This window comes from Ciona robusta, chromosome 6 (genome assembly GCF_009617815.1).
Source record: "Ciona robusta chromosome 6, ASM961781v2".
In the NCBI taxonomy this organism is placed as follows: domain Eukaryota; kingdom Metazoa; phylum Chordata; class Ascidiacea; order Phlebobranchia; family Cionidae; genus Ciona; species Ciona robusta.
This window is the reverse complement of record NC_143240.1, coordinates 1,141,249-1,159,759: the sequence shown is the minus strand read 5'-3', so window position 1 is coordinate 1,159,759 and position 18,511 is coordinate 1,141,249. Positions and strand designations below refer to the sequence as shown.

The 18,511-nt window shown below is 33.6% G+C and overlaps 2 protein-coding genes across 3 annotated transcripts in view; both read left to right on the top strand.

Annotated features, from left to right (window-relative positions):
• The first annotated feature begins 793 nt into the window (after positions 1 to 793).
• Positions 794 to 18,511, top strand: part of LOC149734701 (centrosomal protein of 290 kDa-like) — a 40,124-nt gene continuing 22,406 nt past the window's right edge. For both annotated transcript variants that reach the window (XM_089880093.1, XM_089880092.1), the window contains exons 1-21: positions 794 to 1,065; positions 1,235 to 1,339; positions 1,702 to 1,893; positions 2,404 to 2,559; positions 2,909 to 3,091; positions 3,388 to 3,600; positions 3,905 to 4,066; positions 4,630 to 4,798; positions 5,306 to 5,391; positions 5,922 to 6,101; positions 6,701 to 6,831; positions 7,097 to 7,235; positions 7,590 to 7,721; positions 8,145 to 8,306; positions 8,695 to 8,856; positions 10,877 to 10,991; positions 11,831 to 11,943; positions 12,508 to 12,625; positions 12,770 to 12,904; positions 13,223 to 13,374; positions 14,144 to 14,305. In XM_089880093.1, the coding sequence (XP_089736219.1) occupies positions 889 to 1,065; positions 1,235 to 1,339; positions 1,702 to 1,893; positions 2,404 to 2,559; positions 2,909 to 3,091; positions 3,388 to 3,600; positions 3,905 to 4,066; positions 4,630 to 4,798; positions 5,306 to 5,391; positions 5,922 to 6,101; positions 6,701 to 6,831; positions 7,097 to 7,235; positions 7,590 to 7,721; positions 8,145 to 8,306; positions 8,695 to 8,856; positions 10,877 to 10,991; positions 11,831 to 11,943; positions 12,508 to 12,625; positions 12,770 to 12,904; positions 13,223 to 13,374; positions 14,144 to 14,305 (3,144 nt within the window). In that variant the 5' untranslated portion in view covers positions 794 to 888. The remainder of the gene's footprint in view (positions 1,066 to 1,234; positions 1,340 to 1,701; positions 1,894 to 2,403; positions 2,560 to 2,908; positions 3,092 to 3,387; positions 3,601 to 3,904; positions 4,067 to 4,629; positions 4,799 to 5,305; positions 5,392 to 5,921; positions 6,102 to 6,700; positions 6,832 to 7,096; positions 7,236 to 7,589; positions 7,722 to 8,144; positions 8,307 to 8,694; positions 8,857 to 10,876; positions 10,992 to 11,830; positions 11,944 to 12,507; positions 12,626 to 12,769; positions 12,905 to 13,222; positions 13,375 to 14,143; positions 14,306 to 18,511) is intronic.
• LOC149734703 (uncharacterized) lies at positions 14,376 to 18,138 on the top strand. The gene is made up of 3 exons (XM_089880126.1): positions 14,376 to 15,779; positions 16,092 to 16,236; positions 17,086 to 18,138. Exons 1-3 carry the CDS (start codon positions 15,654 to 15,656, stop codon positions 17,496 to 17,498), a joined length of 684 nt encoding a protein of 227 aa, XP_089736252.1. The 5' UTR covers positions 14,376 to 15,653; the 3' UTR covers positions 17,499 to 18,138.

The following is an 18,511-nucleotide window of genomic DNA, read 5'->3' as shown; positions in this document are numbered from 1 at the left end:
AACTATTTGAATAAAGTACTTCCTTTCAATTTAGCGGTAAAACAAACATAAAACCACTTTAACTTTGGTATATAATGGTAAAAGTAAAATATAACTGTTTGAGATCGTTTTGTTTGTATTTTTAGACAAATTTATAACGAAATTTCCCCGTAGACTCAATGTTGCTTTTTCATTCAATATATTACTTATTGGCATGCAATAATCTTAACATACACCTTATTTAAAACAATAAAACCTCAAAAATATTAATTTTATTTGAATAAAACAGCGCATCAAAAAATATAAACAGTTTAAAAAATACTTCGCAACACTGCCATGTAGCGGTCGTTATTGACGCCGCAAAATACAAAAATTCTTTCCGAAAAAAAAATCAGTTTGTTTTGGATACAGTTTGCTGCGTCGAACATTCGCTAAAATTTAACATACAGAGAAAAAAGTCTAAAAAGTATCTTGTTTAATGCATTAGTTTTAAGGTTTTGTTATTAATAATATTAAAATGCGTGGGAAAAGTCAGATGTGAGTTAACACAGCAATTAAATGCACGTAACAACGTTTTAAAAATTCTTGAATGTTACGTATTACAATTTAAACATAGCGTATGCAAAACTACTTATTGTATAATGGGTGTTAGTGAAGAATATACCCCACCTTATTTTCTAACTCCTAACAACTAACCCCTATAACCATCAACCCCTAACTACTAACCATCAACCCCCAAACCTCTAACATTTTCCACCAGCCCATTCTGCTATGTACCGGAGGATTCTTCACTAGTGCCAAGATTTACTTACATAAATTACATTTATCCATTTACAGAAAAAAACACTATATAAGTACAGATTAAAATGTTGAAGAAAAACGATTTTCACTGACAAATAAAAAAACAAGATGGCTCCCAACATCGATTGGGATGCGATCTCGTCTGTAGCGGAGTCAAAAGATGTTGAAGATGATGAAGTGATGGAGAAAGTCGCTGATCTTCTTCATGATGCGGAGGCAGGAGACTTCTCTTCTGATTCTCCGAAGTTGCAGCTTCTTTTTAAATCCGCCTTGAGAATTTTAGACGTAAATATTTAAACGTTTTTTTTAGTTTTGTTTCAGAGGAGAAAAATCCCCCGAACGTGGGTGATTTTTTTTTGGGGGGGTTTTTAATCTGTCTATTCGTTTAAAATGTTTCTAAATCTTCGCTACCATATTCGAAGAGTCTAATAAAGTTATTATTATTATTCTTCAGTATAGAGAGAAAGCAATGCAAGAAATCCTCAAGGAGCAAACAGATCTGATCGATGAAAAAGACGAAGAAATTGAAGATTTGAATCGAGAGTTGCAGCAAGAAAAGGTGAGAAAAAACATATAAAATTATTTATTTTATTTTTTATTCTTTGTGGGTGAGGTCCTTGTCAAGGACCTAAGATTTAGGCCAGATTTGGCTCAGTACCCGAACACTCAGAAAGACCATTTAAGCCAGTCTGACTAGTATTTTTCCCAACGTTTTTCATTTTCGTGTACTAATTAGTTACCACACTATTCAACTTCGTGTATGATTTTGACTTTGATATGGCTTACAATTTGGAAAACCCATTAGTTACCACTGGGTTTGAGCAATGTCCGCTAAGTGTTTTGCCCAAGGACACATATGCCGATCAGTTTTTGCAGAACTATTATGTTTTTTTATGTCAAGACTTTTATATTTTTTTGCAGAAATTTGCTGGTACAACTGGAGACACTGATTTCAGTCGAGTAGAGCACCGAAAACTAATAGAAAGTGTAGAAATGTACAGAGAACAACTAATCGATGTGAAACGTGAGCTACAGGACATGACACAAGAACGAGACACGTATGAACGTGATATGGAAGCCGGGAAAAAACAATTAAAAGAATTAAAATCAGAGGTAACTTTTTGGTTGGATTCTACAAGATTACATATTGTGGTCTATATACCATTTTCACTGTGAAAAAGTAATCAATAAAATCCTATACCCAAAGTCCAAAATAGTAGGGTAGGAGAAGATGGGACACCTTTAGCACATAATATTTAAGACCTAATGCATTTTTGTTTTGGGACATTGTTGACATGTGTTGTCTATTACTTTACATTTTTTATGACCTTTCTAAAGTTTTTGAGTATTTGCCCCTTTTTTAACAAGTTTTAGCCTATGTTATAACTTTTTTTGTCAGTTTTTATCATTTTTACCCAATTTATTGACTTTGTATGACTTTACCATTTGTGGCCAATATTTTCACACTTTTGACCAACTTTTGACCATTTTTGTAACCGGTTTCCACCTTTTACCATTTTCCCCCCAGAATTAAGAAGTGCGCTACAATTTGCGCTAATACAGTAAAATTTGCGCACTTTTGACTAACATTATTCCTTTTTTTAAACAAATTCCCCCCCCCAGAATCAAGAACTGCGTTACAATTTGCGAGAATACAGGGAAATAATGGAAAACCAGCAACAACAAAAACTTTCTACACATGGACAAACTGATGCAGAAACTAGAGAAAAACTTACACAGAAAAACAAGCAAATATCTGAACTGCTAACTCAAATTACGGTGCGTATATGTATATATATGAATGTATATATGTATATATGTATCTATATTCAGCTAGCCCAGTATACTTAGTGGTATACACATTAAATTTATATATGTAGTATATATATAATATATCTTAAAATTGAACTTATAGTAAATATATTAGAAATTCAATTTATATAATACTTATTTTAATCCAAACAACTAAAAACATTTGTAATTTGTCCATATAAAAATTGTAAAACACAACAAAATCATTGAATTAAACCAAAAATGAAAAGCTTTTATAAAAATGCCATAAAATTACCTAATCGAAGTAATACTATCTCGCAAATTTTTTTTTTATTTATTAAACTTTACATTTCAGACACTAGAGGAGCTAAACAGGGATCTAGGCTCCGGGAATCGGAATCTAAAGATGGAGATGGAGAATGCTCAGGAGGACATGGAGAGGATGGTGGATGAATATGAGAAGATGAGGAAGATAATCGGGAGTTCTGATCGTTTTACGGACGATCTGCACCGACAAAATGCGCAACTGAAAATGCAGGTAAATAATTTTTTTTGTAATTTCACGCAGTTAAAGATGCAAGTCAACTTTTTTTCGGAAATCTAATTTATTTATTATTATGTGGCAAAGCAACTTCAGAAGTTTGGTTAATACACCTTTTACGCGCATTTTTAGGCCATTTTCTTGTCAGGGTAAAAAGTTAGCTGCTTCAGATATATATATCTATATATATGCACTTCAATGTTAAAAATCAAATATTTTTAAAAATTTAATTCAGGTTGACTTTACAAAAAAAATGAAAATATGATCATCTTTTTTTTATCTTTTTCTTCCAGATTTCGGATCTTCGAGAGCAAATTCGCTCCAAGACTGAAGAGGAGGACTTGATTGCTGAATCTGTGAACAAAAAGGTTGAGGAGTGGAGCAGAATCTTGGAGGAGAGGAGGCAGAAGATTGAAGAGCAGGAGAGGGTCATTGGAGTCCTTCAGAATAAAATTACATCCGCAAATTTGGACCAAGATCGGATAAAAGTGGAACAACTGACGAAAGTAGGATTTTTTTTTTGACAAAAAAATTGCCTGGTGTAAAATTTAATATCTAAGACAGTAAGAATGAATGTAATTTATTTATCCTCGCGTGGCAAGGCAAAGACAGTCGTTATAACACGGGTGTTCTGTTTCATACACCTCATGCCCACTTACAAGTTAACAGTATCTAGCTTTCGGCGTAAATTTTTTTGAATTTCCACACAAAAAGCTGCCTTAAACAATTTTGTCCCACTAAAAATGACGGCTATAAAATAAAAACTTTATAAATTTCTATTTCAAGCCCTAAAAAAATTTTTTTTTTTAGAAACTTGAAGAAAAACAAAAGCAACTGAAAGAAATTGAATCTGCATTAAATCAAGCTGTTGGTGACTTGGAAGAGCAAACAGCGATTGTTCAAGATTTGCAGAAAAATAAAGGAACCAATCGGGAAACACTGGCATATAAGTCTCAGATTCGTAACTTGCAGGTAATTATGTAATGAATGTAACTTGCTTTATCCTCGCGTGGCCGAAAACGATAGTCGTTATAACACAGGTGTTCTGTTTCATACACCCCGTGCCAGCTTACGAGTTACCATGTATGTTATTTTGTGGGGGTGTTTTAGGATCTTTTTTATGCAAGGCAGGTTTGAAGCAATTGACGTTAAGTATGTTGCCTAAGGACACTTAGCCACTAAGTTGCAGTGTTGCCATGTTTTAAACTTACAGTGTTGCAATATTTTAAACTTACAGTGTTGCCACCATGACATAAATTTTGCAGTGTTGCCATTACAAAATTTCACATTGTTGCCCTCACAAGTGTTGATCACACAAAATTTTACAGTGTTGCCCATATAAAACCTGTCAGGTGCAAGTTGCAATTATATCATAGATTTTGCAGTGTTGCCATCTTAAATTTTCACAGTGTTACCCTTACAAAATTTCAGTGCTGCCCTTCTATAATTTTACAGTATTGTCCCAACAAAATTTTACAGTGTTGCCACAATAAAATTCCCCAGTGTTGCCATCATAAAACCCATTTTTAATACAGGCTGATGTAGCAAAACTAGAAGAATCCACGCGAGCTGCTGAAAAACATCGCGCTACAGCAGAATCTGAGGCACAAGAAAACGACTACAAACTAACAGAAGCATTAAAACGTATTGCGTTACTCGAATCCGGGCAATATGGCCTTACAGAGGCAGTTAATGAAATCAAAGGTATTGCAAACTTTATATAGTAGGGCGGGGGAATACGGGACAACTTTAGCGCATAATATCTAAATATCCTGATCGTGTTTTAAACAATTAACAACAGTCTATGGAAGCCGTGAGGATAAGGTTTTATAATTCTTTGAATGTTCTTTGTTTACTGCCAAATGTGACGAGAAAATAGAATAAAAAGGTGTCCCATCATCCCCCACCCTACTATATATGTGATTGAATATATATTTGTAGTGCCTCAAAAAATATTTAATAATTTGCAGCTTTAAGTTAATTGGTTGTCTAAATTATCTGCCATACACACAAAAATAAAAATCACCCACAAATTCACATACGTGGTAACTTGTAAGCAGGCATGAGGTGTATGAAACAGAACACCCGTGTTATAACAACTGATGTTGCCCCGCCATGCGAGGATAAATAAGTTATAGTCACAGAGAGTTTACACTTTATAATGCATTAATTACTTTATGAAGCTTTATTTAAAATATTTTTACATTTCAGAGTGCAAAAACCAGACCAGATTATGTGAACAGGAAATTGTGGATTTAACAAGACAAGCAAATCAATTGGAGGAAAAACTAAATGACGTATGTAACTGTTTATTGGCTAAAAAATGGATTGAGGAGACTGTACACAGTATCCGGAATTTGTCCGTTTTGTCTGTTTTGTCCGGATTTCGCTGCCGCATGCGGAACTCGGTAATGGGTTTGCATACGATTTCGCAGGCAAGTTTACATGCCGGATACTGTGTACAGCCACCTTTAGCTTAACAGTTAGATTGCCTAGCTAGAGCATACCAGGTTCAAAACTTAATGCTGCTACTATTGTGGCATGTGTGTACTTAAAAAATTGTTGTTGTTTTTGGGTAAGGTTCTACAGTGATTTCAGGGTACCTGGGATTTAAGCCAGAGTTGCCTCATTATTTCTTTTTATATGAGTTAAGTCTTAGAGCGAGGCATACCGTGGGTCCAGAGTTTTGACCTGAATATTACCCCAACACCCAGTAAGCAAAACACTTAAAAACTGTTTTAAAAAAACATATTTAAAATTTTTTAAGATTTTTTTTTAAAAATCTATTATTATTTTTTTCAAAAGATGATCTTTTTTATCTTCCCAGCTTCTGGAGGAGAATGAGGAGTACAGGGAGCGGTTGGGAGTTGATCCGAGAGACCTCCAGGACATTTTACCTCTCCGGAAGTCCAGAGCCCTCCGCCAGCAGCAATATCGTGCAGAAAATCAAGTCCTCTTAAAAGAGATTGAAAGATTAGAGGAGGAAAGAATTGACTTCAAGAGGCAGGTAAGAAATCAAAGTCCGGATGTGATTATTCAGTATATCATCTTTATTGTAAAAAAAACTCCTGAAAAACTAATCACCTGTAAAGCTACATACATGGTAAAATGGTAACTCATAAGCTGGCACAAGGTGTATGAGACAGAACATCCGTGTTATAATGACTGTTGTTACCCCAAATACGAGGAAAAAGCAGGTTTTATTTATTACATTCGGCCAAGATTAGCCCATTACTTCAAAACCAGGGGGCTACCTCTAACAAATATGAATGAATAATCTTATTTATTCTCACGTGGCGGGAAAATAACAGTCGTTATAACACAGGTGTTTTGTTTCATACACCTCGTGCCAGCTTATGAGTTACCACGTATGTAACTTTCTAGATGATTATTTTTCCCTGGAAACTTTTTTTATTTTTCCCTGGAAAGATTATTTGCATAACATTTGACATATATTGCCCAAAGACACATAATCACAATGGTAGCAGCATCGAGTTTCGAACCCTGAACCTACTCAACTCCTGTATAGAATCTTTCTGCATAGAAAAAATACCGTTATAGGTACCCCACCCATATAGAATCAATTTTTGTACAATTTTTACGCAGATTCGTGCCCAAGCTCAGTCCCACACTCAGAAAGCATTAAATGAAGGTCTAGGATCTGATGATCTAGATTTAATCGATCGTTTTATTGAAGATGTTAAAAAGAAGAGAATGCAAGGAGTTTCCCCACAATGGTTAGTTTTATTTTATCAGTATGTATTTTTAATTGTGACATTGGATCATTTGTGACTTAGCATTTTCAATTAAAACTGTGTACTTTTTGTTCCGACTTTGCATTTTAAATTGCGACTAAGCATTTTTTAGATACAAACTTTTCCATGACTGCATTTTAGAGTCAACCACAACAAATTTAAAAATTTTTATTTTAAAAATTTTCTTGATCATTTTTTCGACTTATTACCATGACTCAGCAATTTCACAATGACTCAACATTAACAGGCCGACCCCCACTAGTGTAGAAATGCGGTCATCAAGTGAAGGTAAAATGATGCAAACAATGGAAGAATTAAATCGAGAATCAAATTTATCGGAACGAAAGTTACGAGACGCACAAGTCGAAAATTTAAAATTACAAAAAGTAAGTTTTTTATGTAATTTATTACATTTTTAAGCAATTTTTTATATCTTTCTTTTGTATATATTTCTATTAATGCATTTTCAGCAAATATTTATATTTTTCTTTTATATATACAGTAGGGTGGGGGAAGATGGGACACCTTTTCATTCTCTTGTCTAGTCCCATTTAGTAGTAAACAAACAACATTAAAAGAATTATAAAACTGTATCCTCACGACTCCCATAGACCGCTGTTAATTTAAAAAACGATCTGGATATTTGGATATTATGTGCTAAAGGGGTAAAAATAAAACACAAAATTAAAAATATTTCCCTCTGCTTTAAACAATTTATAAAAAATCTTTTTTTTTACTAGGAATGTCGTGCAATTGTGACAGAAAACAGCCAACTACGAGTAGCTATGAAAGAAATATTAGAAGCTATTAAGAAATCTCAAGAAACGCAAACTCAAAATGTGAAAATACCTTCACTGGATAAATTGTTAAGAGTAAGTGTGTTGCATATAATAATTTTCTCAAGATTATAAAATATATTTAGTACATTTTTGTCCGTTTTTTCTTTTCCCATTTGTTGAATTTGTTCCCGCTTTTCAAGCAACTCTGTTTTTTCCATTATCCTCTAGTACCTTATTTTTTCTTTCTTACGTATTTTAGGCAAATCTCTTCCTTTTTCTTACTATACCATCTTTTCCACTCTCTTTTTCCATTTCTAACTTACTCTTTCCTCTTTTTTCCCTTTTCAAACTAAATCTCTCATTTTCCTCTCTATTTTCCTTTATTCATTTCTAACAATATCTCTCCTTTTTTCTTTTCCCTTTTTTCTCTAAATCTCTCCTTTTCCCCCTTTTCTCTGAATCTCTCCTTTTCCCTTTCTCTCTTTTATCCACACATCTAACTTACCCACCATCCAGCTTATGGACACAAAACACGAAGACACAAGCGACTCGTCCTCCCACACGAGGGCAGAGTTGGATCAGATGATCGGAAGAAACGATGAGCTACGTAACGAGCTTCTCCACTTGAGGGCAGAACATGCTTCGATATCGAACGAGAGAACAGAACTTCTTAAACAGGTAGCACAGTTAGTTAGCTTCAAACCCAGAGGTAATGGGTTCAAGGCTCGTCGTTGCTACTATTGTGGGAGAATTTGTTTTGGGGCAAGACACTTAACGGTAATTTCTCCAACCCAGTGGTCACTAATGGGCTATCCAAATTATCAGCCACAAATAAAAAAATAAAAAAAAATAAAAAAAAGGCTTCTTAAACAGGTACAAAAAATGCTATAAAAACTCCCCAAAAAATGTTCTAAAAACAGAAAAAAGTTACTTTGTTGGTGAATATTTTTTTATGACAACCCATTAGTAACCACTGGTTTAAAGCAATTTCCATTAAATTTCTTGCCCAAGGTCACATACGCCTACAATAAAACTAGAAATAAAATTCAAATTTTTACATTTCTAGGTTGGCTACCTTCAATCCGAAGTTGACGCTATTGCGCAATCCAGTGTTTCCAGACAACCCAGTGTTGCGAGACAAGTTTCAGCAAAAAGTTTTCCAACATCTGGGAAGCTTGATGGTGATTCTAATGATATAATAACAGCACTGAATGAACAGCTAATACAGGTATATATTTATATAGTGGGGGGGGATGGATCACCTTTAGCACGTAATATCCTGATCGTGTTTTAAATAAATAAAAACGGTCTATGGGCGTCGTGATGTTATACTTTTTTACTCAAGAAAATAGAGTGAAAAGGTGTTCCATCTTCCCCCACCCTACTGTATTATTAGTAATATAATAATAACTTTATTTGTCTCTTCAATTACGGCAGCGAATATTTTAAATTAAAAGATTTAGCGATAAAACAACAGTTGTCTGGTGTATATGAGACACCCATGTTATAACTTGACAGTGAGCATGAGGTGTATAAATACACCATGTGTGTTTGGTGTATAAGAAGACACTCATGTTATAACTTGACAGTGAGCATGAGGTGTATGAATACACCATGTGTGTCTGGTAGGGATGTGCCGAGCCGAGCCCGAACTCAAAAGCTCGTGCCCGAGCGTCTCCTTTTTTGACGCTCGGCGCTCGGCTGAAAACTGGGCCGAGCGCCGAGCCTTTTGCTATAATGTTGCACGCGAGAGCGAAAAATATTAAAAATGAAAAAAGTGAAGCTACTAAAAGATAACGAGACTAGTCAACGTAGCTTTCTCTTTAATTATTTTTCGTTCGTTGTGAATTTGCTCTCTCGCAAGTAACGAATCGCAACGTCAGCGAATTTGCCCGTATCGAGTTACAGCAGGTGTCGAATTACACGAGCGCCCAATGTTTTCGTATCACATTTTAAATAAAAAGCCAAAAACTCTTAAACTTTTTTATAATGAAATAATATAAATTGCTGCAACCACGGTTTTGCAACCACAGGGTTTTGCAACCCCTAAGCCACCTTTACCGCAGACACGCACGCAGCCAGAAAGTGCTAAGACGCACACACACGCGTTGCATTCAATATAACATTCCTTCGCTTGGAATTAAAACAATTTTTCATTCAATTGTTACGTCACGTGTCCTATCGCAACGTAACTATTAAATATGAAGTTTTATAATATAACAATCGGGAGGAATGTGCCCACTGCCCAAGTTGGGCAGCCCAACCAACCACGAGATCAAAACATCGTGTATCAGCGTCACATTTTTACACTCTGCGCCGGCGTATGAAATAAAGGAAGACGCATGCGGTAGCATACATTCCACACGTAACAAACGAAGCAATCGTTGTGAATTTATTCTCGTGAAAAATGACGTAATGAAACTCTGGTTCTCGTGCGGCGCCATCAAACGATGTTTTTTGGCTTCTGTCCAAGCTCGGCCGGGACGATACTTTGTAATATCATATTACAATTTATGTTGGTTCCAATTTACTGATAGCGTCGCCGTCGCTCCTCGCTCTTATATTTCCACCAATTAAAATTCACATAATCGCGATTTACCTGCATTAAACTAATCATCAGAAACAAAAATTATACACAAACTACAGATCGTATGGAAGCGAATAAACACGATTGTTTTCCAACAATCTCGTTTGTGATGTAACGATCGTAAAGGTTTATTCTGACGTAAATAATCGTTACTTTATCCAAGATGAACATGCGTAGAAACTTGCTAGTTGTGCCACTGGCTGTAACAGTTATAAATATTTTTTTAATTAAATATTTTTTGTATGAATTTTACATTTTGCAACAGTAGGAATTATGAAAAGCGAGCCGCGTCTTTAACCGCAAACCACGTGTTCTGTATTATTTTGATTAGCGGCGCTTTTCGGCTGAATAGGAACGCATTCTCGTACGCCTTTCTCCTTGATGACGTCATAGGTGCTCGGGCTCGGGCTCGTGCCGAGCTTTTCGTTAAAGCTCGGCGCTCGGCGAACCCGAGCTTTTTCAACTTCAGCACATCCCTAGTGTCTGGTGTATAAGAATACACTCATGTTATAACTCGACAGCGAGCATTTAATGCAGAATAATATATTAAACTTTTTTGCACCATTTTTCATGAAGTGTTGCCAAATTTTTTACTACAGTAAAACCCTCATCAATGCTTATTATGTATGTGCAACACTGACAAAGTTTAATACACCTACAGACCTTGGAAGAAGTTGCCAAGAAGGATTTAATGGTCACTGATTTAAAACAAGGGCTGGAAAACTCAAAGAGAAAATTGAACGCGTTACGGCATCAAACATATCTTTTGTATAAAGGTAATACCCTGGATTTTTTCTGTGCTATGTGAATGAACGTAACTTACTTTATCCTTGCGTGGCCGGAAAACGACAGTCGTTATCACACGGGTTTAGCACCTCGTGCCAGCTTACGAGTTACCATGTATGTTACTTAGTAAGTGATTATTTTTTTGGATTTTTTTTATGTATTGCTGATAATTCGGACAACCCATTAATGACCACTGGGTTGGAGCAATTGTAGTTAAGTGTCTTGCCCAAGGACACATACGCCCACAATGGTAGCAACGTCGAGCCTTGAACCCATTACCTCTGGGTTACAGGCAGGCGCGCTAACCACTATGCCACGGCGTCGATTTCATGCTCAACAGTGATTTATATTATATATGTTTAGAAGTCATTTTTTTGCACTTTTTTAAAGTAATCTACCATTTTAAATCAAATTTAATTTGTATTATTAAACCTTTACTTGACAAGTTGGAATATCAAACGCGTCAGAAATACTCTGAGAGCTTGACTAAGTAGTGCAGCTCGAAAAAACTGTGGTCTTTTACTTTAACAAAGCTTTTGGGGCAGCTTTAGCTTCAAGTTTTCATAAATTTTAGAAGATTGGTTACGAACAATTAACAACGCTTTTTAGCCCTGCAGAGCTAACGTTATATAGCTTTATAAATATTCTTTGTTTACCACCAAATGGGATAAGAAAAGAAATAAAACATGTCCCATCTTACCCCAACTTTCTATATATTATTAAAAAAAGGAAAAATATGCAATTTGCTTGGTAATGGAACATTTTTTTTCTAAATTTTTAAAAATATTTTTTAGGTTTATAAGATTTTATTAAAAAAAATCTTAAACAGAATTCAGTGATGCTGAAAAAAAGAGTGAGAGTGAGAGGAGCAAAATGGAGGAGGAGAGGAGAATGAGGAAAGAAAAAGAGGAGAGAGAAGGAGTGAAATTGGAGGAATATCAGGTTGGTTGCTTTTGTGTTTTTTAAGTATATTTGTTTATTGTATAATGTTTAATGTGTTTTTTTGAGTGTATTTTTTTATTGTATAAACCTTTTGTGTTTTAAGTGTATTTAATTATTATATAATGTTGAATGTTTTTAAGTATATTTATATATTATATGATGGTAAATGTTTTTAAGTGTATTTATCTATTATATAAAGTTAAATGTGTTTATTTTTACACAAAACCAGTTAAAAACATACATCTAAAAACACAATTTAAAAGCAGAAACCATAATAGCTTACACTCATTGTTTCGATTTTAAAGTCCGAAAATTTCGTATGTATCAACTCTGGCATAAATCCCAAGCCACATGGCATGCCTTGTAATTTTTCTGCTAGGTGTAGCGACCACGCTTATTTTCTTCCAAATAAACGAAAATATGTTTTTAACTGTAAGCGTGTTTTAACAACTTTTGTTTTGTCGCTAAATCCTGTCTTTTCATTTAAAATATTTCTAAATCTTTGCTACCGTAATCGAAGAGACAAATAAAGTTATTAATTTTAAAAAAACATGCTTTTAAAAGAGACTTCTCGATGCGTTGAATTCTGATCCAGAAGAAATGAAAAAGAAACTCGCAGAAACTTCTAGAAAAGTTTCTCTGCTACGAGCAAACGAAAAAACCCTAATTCGAAAAAATAAAGGTTTTTATAAAAAAATTGTTTTTAATGTTGATACGCATTCTTTAATGGAAAATTAACCGTTTTTTTACTGTGCAAATTTAAAAAAAAAGTTTAATTGTAATATTTATAAAAAAGCAAAAAAATCATCTTTTTTTATTTTTACAGCACTTGAAGCTACAGAAGAACTTTTAATAAAAGAAAGAAATAATTTACGAAATGAATCTTTTCTTATTGAAAAAGCTGTATCTGAAAGAATTGGTTATTTGGAGCGACATAAAGAAATGTCCGCGTTTAAAATAGGTAGGAGTTTAATTTATTAACTATTAATATAACTTATTTATCCTTGCGTGGAAGAGAAAAACAGTTGTTATAACACCGGTGTTCTGTTTCATACACCTCATGCCTGCTTTTGAGTTTAAGTATATAACTTCGTGAGTGATTATATTTCGAATTTTTTTTATGTGCAATTGATAATTTGGAAAACCCATTAGTGACCACTGGGTTGAAGCAATTACCATTAATTGTCTTGCCCAAGGACACATATGCCCATTTGTCTATATTGCGACAATTCATTCTTCTATGCATTCATTTTCATTTATCAATTTAAAATACATACAGCATCTTTACAACGCGCTTTGGAGGGTACTTCCCCCGAATCGGAACTATTAGCAGCAAACAAAAGATTTGACGAGATGACGTCGAAATACAGAGACCTCTTACAAAAGGAAAACCAATTTGTGATTGACAACATTAAACACACGGGCTTACAGGTTAGAATTGTTTATGGTACTGTGGGGTAAGATGGCATACTGTTATTATAAAATAAAACCTGTATTTCTTGATTGTTTTTTAACAATGTGTTTTTAACAATTAACAAGCACTTTTAAAATTGTGGGGCTACGTTTTCATAGTTCTGTAAATATTCTTTGTTTACTACCAAATGGGACGAGAAATGAGATTGAAAACATGTCCCATCTTACCCTAATATGTAATGGTTTAGGTAATCTATAATTTAGGGCGCAAAAATTAAGTATATGAATTAGTTTTACTCTCGACAGCGAGCATAAGGTACCGCTGTACATGTGAATAAAACTCTAAAACAGGGTTTTAAACATTATTTTAAATGGTCCCCATTTTTTTTAAATAAAACACACACTGTGTCAAAATAGTTTGATTTAATTTTTTTATTCGAATGAGAGACTGACGATGCCATTTAGGGGAAATATATATTCTATATAGTAGGGTGGGGGAAGATGGGGCACCTTTTCATTCTTATTACTGGTCACAATTAGTAGTAAACATAGAACACAGAATTATAAAACCATAACTTTACGACTTCCATAGATCCTTGTTAATTGTTTAAAACAGGATCAGGATAGTTAAATATTATGTGATAAAGGTGTCCCATCTCCCCCAACCTACTATACGTTGGTAGACCTGTATTTCTTTACATAGGAATCGTTCAACTCTATAAGCACCAGATCAGGGTCAGATTCGCGGAATGTATTACAGTTAATTTTCCTTTAATTTTTCCTCCAGGAGGAGCTAAAGATTGCCGTAGAAGCAGTTGCATCTTTGAAACAGGACCTTTCCATTGAGAAAGAGAAGAGACACACGCTAGAGGAAGCACAAAGAAAAATGGGGGAAGTTACGAAAGGATTTAATTCTGCTAATGTGGATATGACTTCGGCCATACAAAAGGTATGTGACTATTTTATTTTGGACAATTTTTTTGAAATATAAAATTTTAAATGGTCATTTATACATTTTTAAATGAAAAACTAAACCATAAATTATTGATTTAAGAAGTATAATACAAAAAATGTTGTTTTAAAATGTTATAAAACATTAAAATTACTGGTTTAAAAAGTATGCGACAGTTTTTTGTTTCAAAATGATGTTAAGCTAAAATTATAAAATTATTTCAAAACATTTGTCCAAAAAAATGTTTAAAAAAAAACAATTTTCTATTTTCATTAAACAGTAATCAATTACGCAAAAATGCATGCGCAAAAAATCTTAAAAAATTTTCTCTGAAAAATTGAGTCTTTATAATCGGTAACTTTGTGAAAACTGTATGTGCATATGCAGTAGGCAAGTATAGGCATTAGAATTTTAATTGTTTCCTGTACCATTAATCAGTACAATGTATGGGAACGGATAGCCTGTTATAAACAATAGGCTATATATAGACATTTGTGGAGTTAGCTACAGAAGACTAGTCAGATTATAGTTTAATGCAGTTTTTGTTTAAATTTGCTTAAAATTAGGCAAATTTAGGTACAGTACTGTGGGGGGGGAGATGGGACACCTTTAGCACATAATATTCAAATATCTTGATCGTGATTTAAACAATTAACAACGGTCTATGGGAGTCGTGAGGATACGGTTTTGTAATTCTTAAAATGTTCTTTGTTTACTACCAAATGGGACGAGAAAAGAGTGAAAAGGTGTCCCATCTTACCCCACCCTACTATATAAGACGTTACAATTGACCAATTGAGATTTTCATTTTTAGAGTTTACCTATTGAAAGTTTAGTTTATTATTACGTAGAGAATTTACATTAAATTTATGCTTGTTTTGGCATCAAAACTAGGCTGATTTCGCTATTTTAAGGTTTTAGAATTGAGATTTTAGTTTTGGCAGGTAGTATTATGTTAAGAAATGAAAATAAATTGTCACAAAACATATTTTGGCGCTAAAAACTGAATTGTTGTAACATTTTAAGTTATTGGTCAAAACTGGCAAAAAACAGATGATTTTTCTACATTTTCTGTATAAATTTGCGAATATTTTATGCACAACTGTTATTAAGTTATTGCCAAACATATTTTTGGCGGAAAATCAACAAACTAAATCGAAATCGGTTGATTTTTTGTTGAATTTATAAAAATTAACAATAAAATAGTTGATTTCTTAAGGTATAAGAATTAGCATACATTTTAAAAACTTCTAAAAAATTGTTTAAAAACAACGGAAAAACGAACAAAAATTGTGCAACGTTACAGCTTTAGTTTACCTTTTTTGTTGATTTTGTTGAATTTAACATGAAACGAGTAAATGCAGCCGTAAAATCAGCTCAGTTAAAATATGGGGAAAGAAAAGTTTTAATTACACTTAAAACTACATTTCTGCTTCTGCATTTGTGTCTGATACTACTACAGCTAGCACAGGTTAGTGACTTAAATATTTTTATGTATTAATGTAATTTTCTTGTAAAACATAAATTTGTTTATAAACTGTAAAAACTCTGTTATTTCATTATTTTCTGTAATTTATTTTTTCCACTTTTTATTTACCACCTAAATTTACTGTTCTGAAATAGTTATGTATATTTTAGAGTATTTTAAACTTTCTAGTTAAACTATTAAAAAGGTATTATAAAGTCTGTGGCGTTACGGTGGCGTATGACCCATGTAAACAGTAGCAGTCGGTGGCATTTGCCACCGTAAATTTCTTGAGCTAAATTATTAAAATTCTTTTAGGTGATTATTCTACAGTGTGCACTACTTACTGGCATCAAATTAAGAATATTTGTAACAGTTGTTGCTGTTACTACTATCATATTAAAAGTGTTTTTTGATGTCTCACAACACTTTTTTGTTTCAGTCATAAAAAAATTGAAAACAGGTAATTTTAAAAAAATAATTTTTATGTTATAGGTTTTTTGAATATAATTTGCTGTAAGTCTACAGTAAGCATGAGGTGTATGAATACACCATGTGTGTCTGGTGTATAAGAAGACACCCATATTATAACTTGACAGTGAGCATGAGGTGTATGAATACACCATGTGTGTCTGGTGTATAAGAAGACACCCATATTATAACTTGACAGTGAGCATGAGGTGTATGAATACACCATGTGTGTCTGGTGTATAAGAAGACACCCATATTATAACTTGACAGTGAGCATGAGGTGTACGAATACACCATGCGTGTCTGGTGTATAAGAACATACCCATGTTATAACTTGACAGTGAGCATGAGGTGTATGAATACACCATGCGTGTCTGGTGTATAAGAAGACACCCATATTATAACTTGACAGTGAGCATGAGGTGTATGAATGCACCATGCGTGTCTGGTGTATAAGAAGACACCCATGTTATAACTTGACAGTGAGCATGGGGTGTATGAATGCACCATGTGTGTCTGGTGTATAAGACACCCATGTTATAAATTGACAGCGAGCATGTGGTGTATGAATACATCATGTGTGTCTGGTGTGTAAGAAGATACCCATGTTATAACTCTAACTTTACACATACATTAATTAAAAGGTGTAGCTACCACGCTTTTTCCTCCAAATAAACTTAACCTGTTTTTAACTGTAAGCGTGTTTTAACAACTGTTGTTTTGTCGCTATATCCTGTCTTTTTCGTTTAAAATATTTCTAAATCTTTGCTACCGTAATCGCAGACAAATAAGTTAATAATATGTTTTTAATATAAAAAACTAAATTCAATTCATATTACAGATCTAAAAGTTTCATTCAAGTCCGAAATACAAAAGGAATATCAAGCTATGCTCGTGAGAATTTTAGAATCTGACTCCAGTAGTGATAGCTCTGATTCCCATAGCAGCAGTGATCACGATCACCATAGCAACAGTGATCACGACCACCATAGCAACAGTGATCACGACCACCATAGCAACAGTGATCACGACCACCATAGCAGCAGTGATCACGACCACCATAGCAACAGTGATCACGACCACCATAGCAGCAGTGATCACGACCACCATAGCAGCAGTGATCACGATCACCATAGCAACAGTGATCACGACCACCATAGCAGCAGTGATCACGATCACCATAGCAACAGTGATCACGACCACCATAGCAGCAGTGGTCACGACCACCATAGCAACAGTGATCACGGAATTTAATCCCAAATTTGTTAAATGATCACAAAATCTGATCACATGAGTTTTTTTCTCATGATCATGAAATTTCATCACATCAATTTTTTCTCATGATCATGAAACTTGATCACATAAGTTTTTTCTCATGATCACAAATTCTGATCATATAATTTTTTTCTCATGATCATGAAACTTGATCACATAAGTTTTTTTTCATGATCACAAATTCTGATCATATAAATTTTTCTCATGATCATGGAATCTTATGATCATGAATTTAAACAGCTCATTTCAAAATCACTTATATGTCGTACATTATATGTCTTTCTATATTCACAAGATTTTATAATATATAGAAAAATTATGTAAGTTTTTTTACACTTTCAGTACCAAAGCGGTCCTAATTAATTTAATAACATTTAAAATTGACAAAATGCAGGCAAAAGTTATCAATTTTTTGTATTTTTCAGGGCCAAATTTTTATCAAAAAATCTGCTATGTAAAATTAGTACATTCAAATTTTTTAAATGTTTTAAAAATAAGTTGGATTTTTAAAACAAAATTTTGGACTTAGATAAGTAGAAAGTGTAATATGCCGGTGCTAAAATATGTGTTTGTTGTTCAAAATGCAAATAAAGTGAATAAATGATGCTAGAACATAACATTTTTGGCGTCAAATTAAAAAATAAATAAAATACACATAAATTGTATATATTTATATAGGGTAGTGATGATAAAAAAAACAGCTGTTAAAACACGCTTGTTGTTAAAAAAGAAAATTTATTTTGTCTTTTCGGTCACGATAATGGAGAACAAGAGAGTTTACAAAGGCGGAAAGACGGGTAGTAATGGTAAAACAACAGTTGTTAAAACTAGCTTACAGTTAAAAACATGCTTACGTTTAATTAAAAGAAAAAAGCGTGGTCGCTACACCTTTTAATTAATGTGTATGTAAAGACATTATTATAACACGGTGTATTCTTATTTATACACCTCATGCTCACTGTCAAGTTATAACATGGATGTCTTCTTATACA

Coding starts and splice junctions, on each gene's coding strand:
- LOC149734703 (XM_089880126.1), top strand. CDS start 15,654: ATGAAACGAGTAAATGCAGCCGTAAAATCAGCTCAGTTAAAATATGGG. Junction 15,780..16,091: donor TACTACTACAGCTAGCACAG/GTTAGTGACTTA, acceptor AAATTCTTTTAG/GTGATTATTCTACAGTGTGC. Junction 16,237..17,085: donor CATAAAAAAATTGAAAACAG/GTAATTTTAAAA, acceptor TTCATATTACAG/ATCTAAAAGTTTCATTCAAG.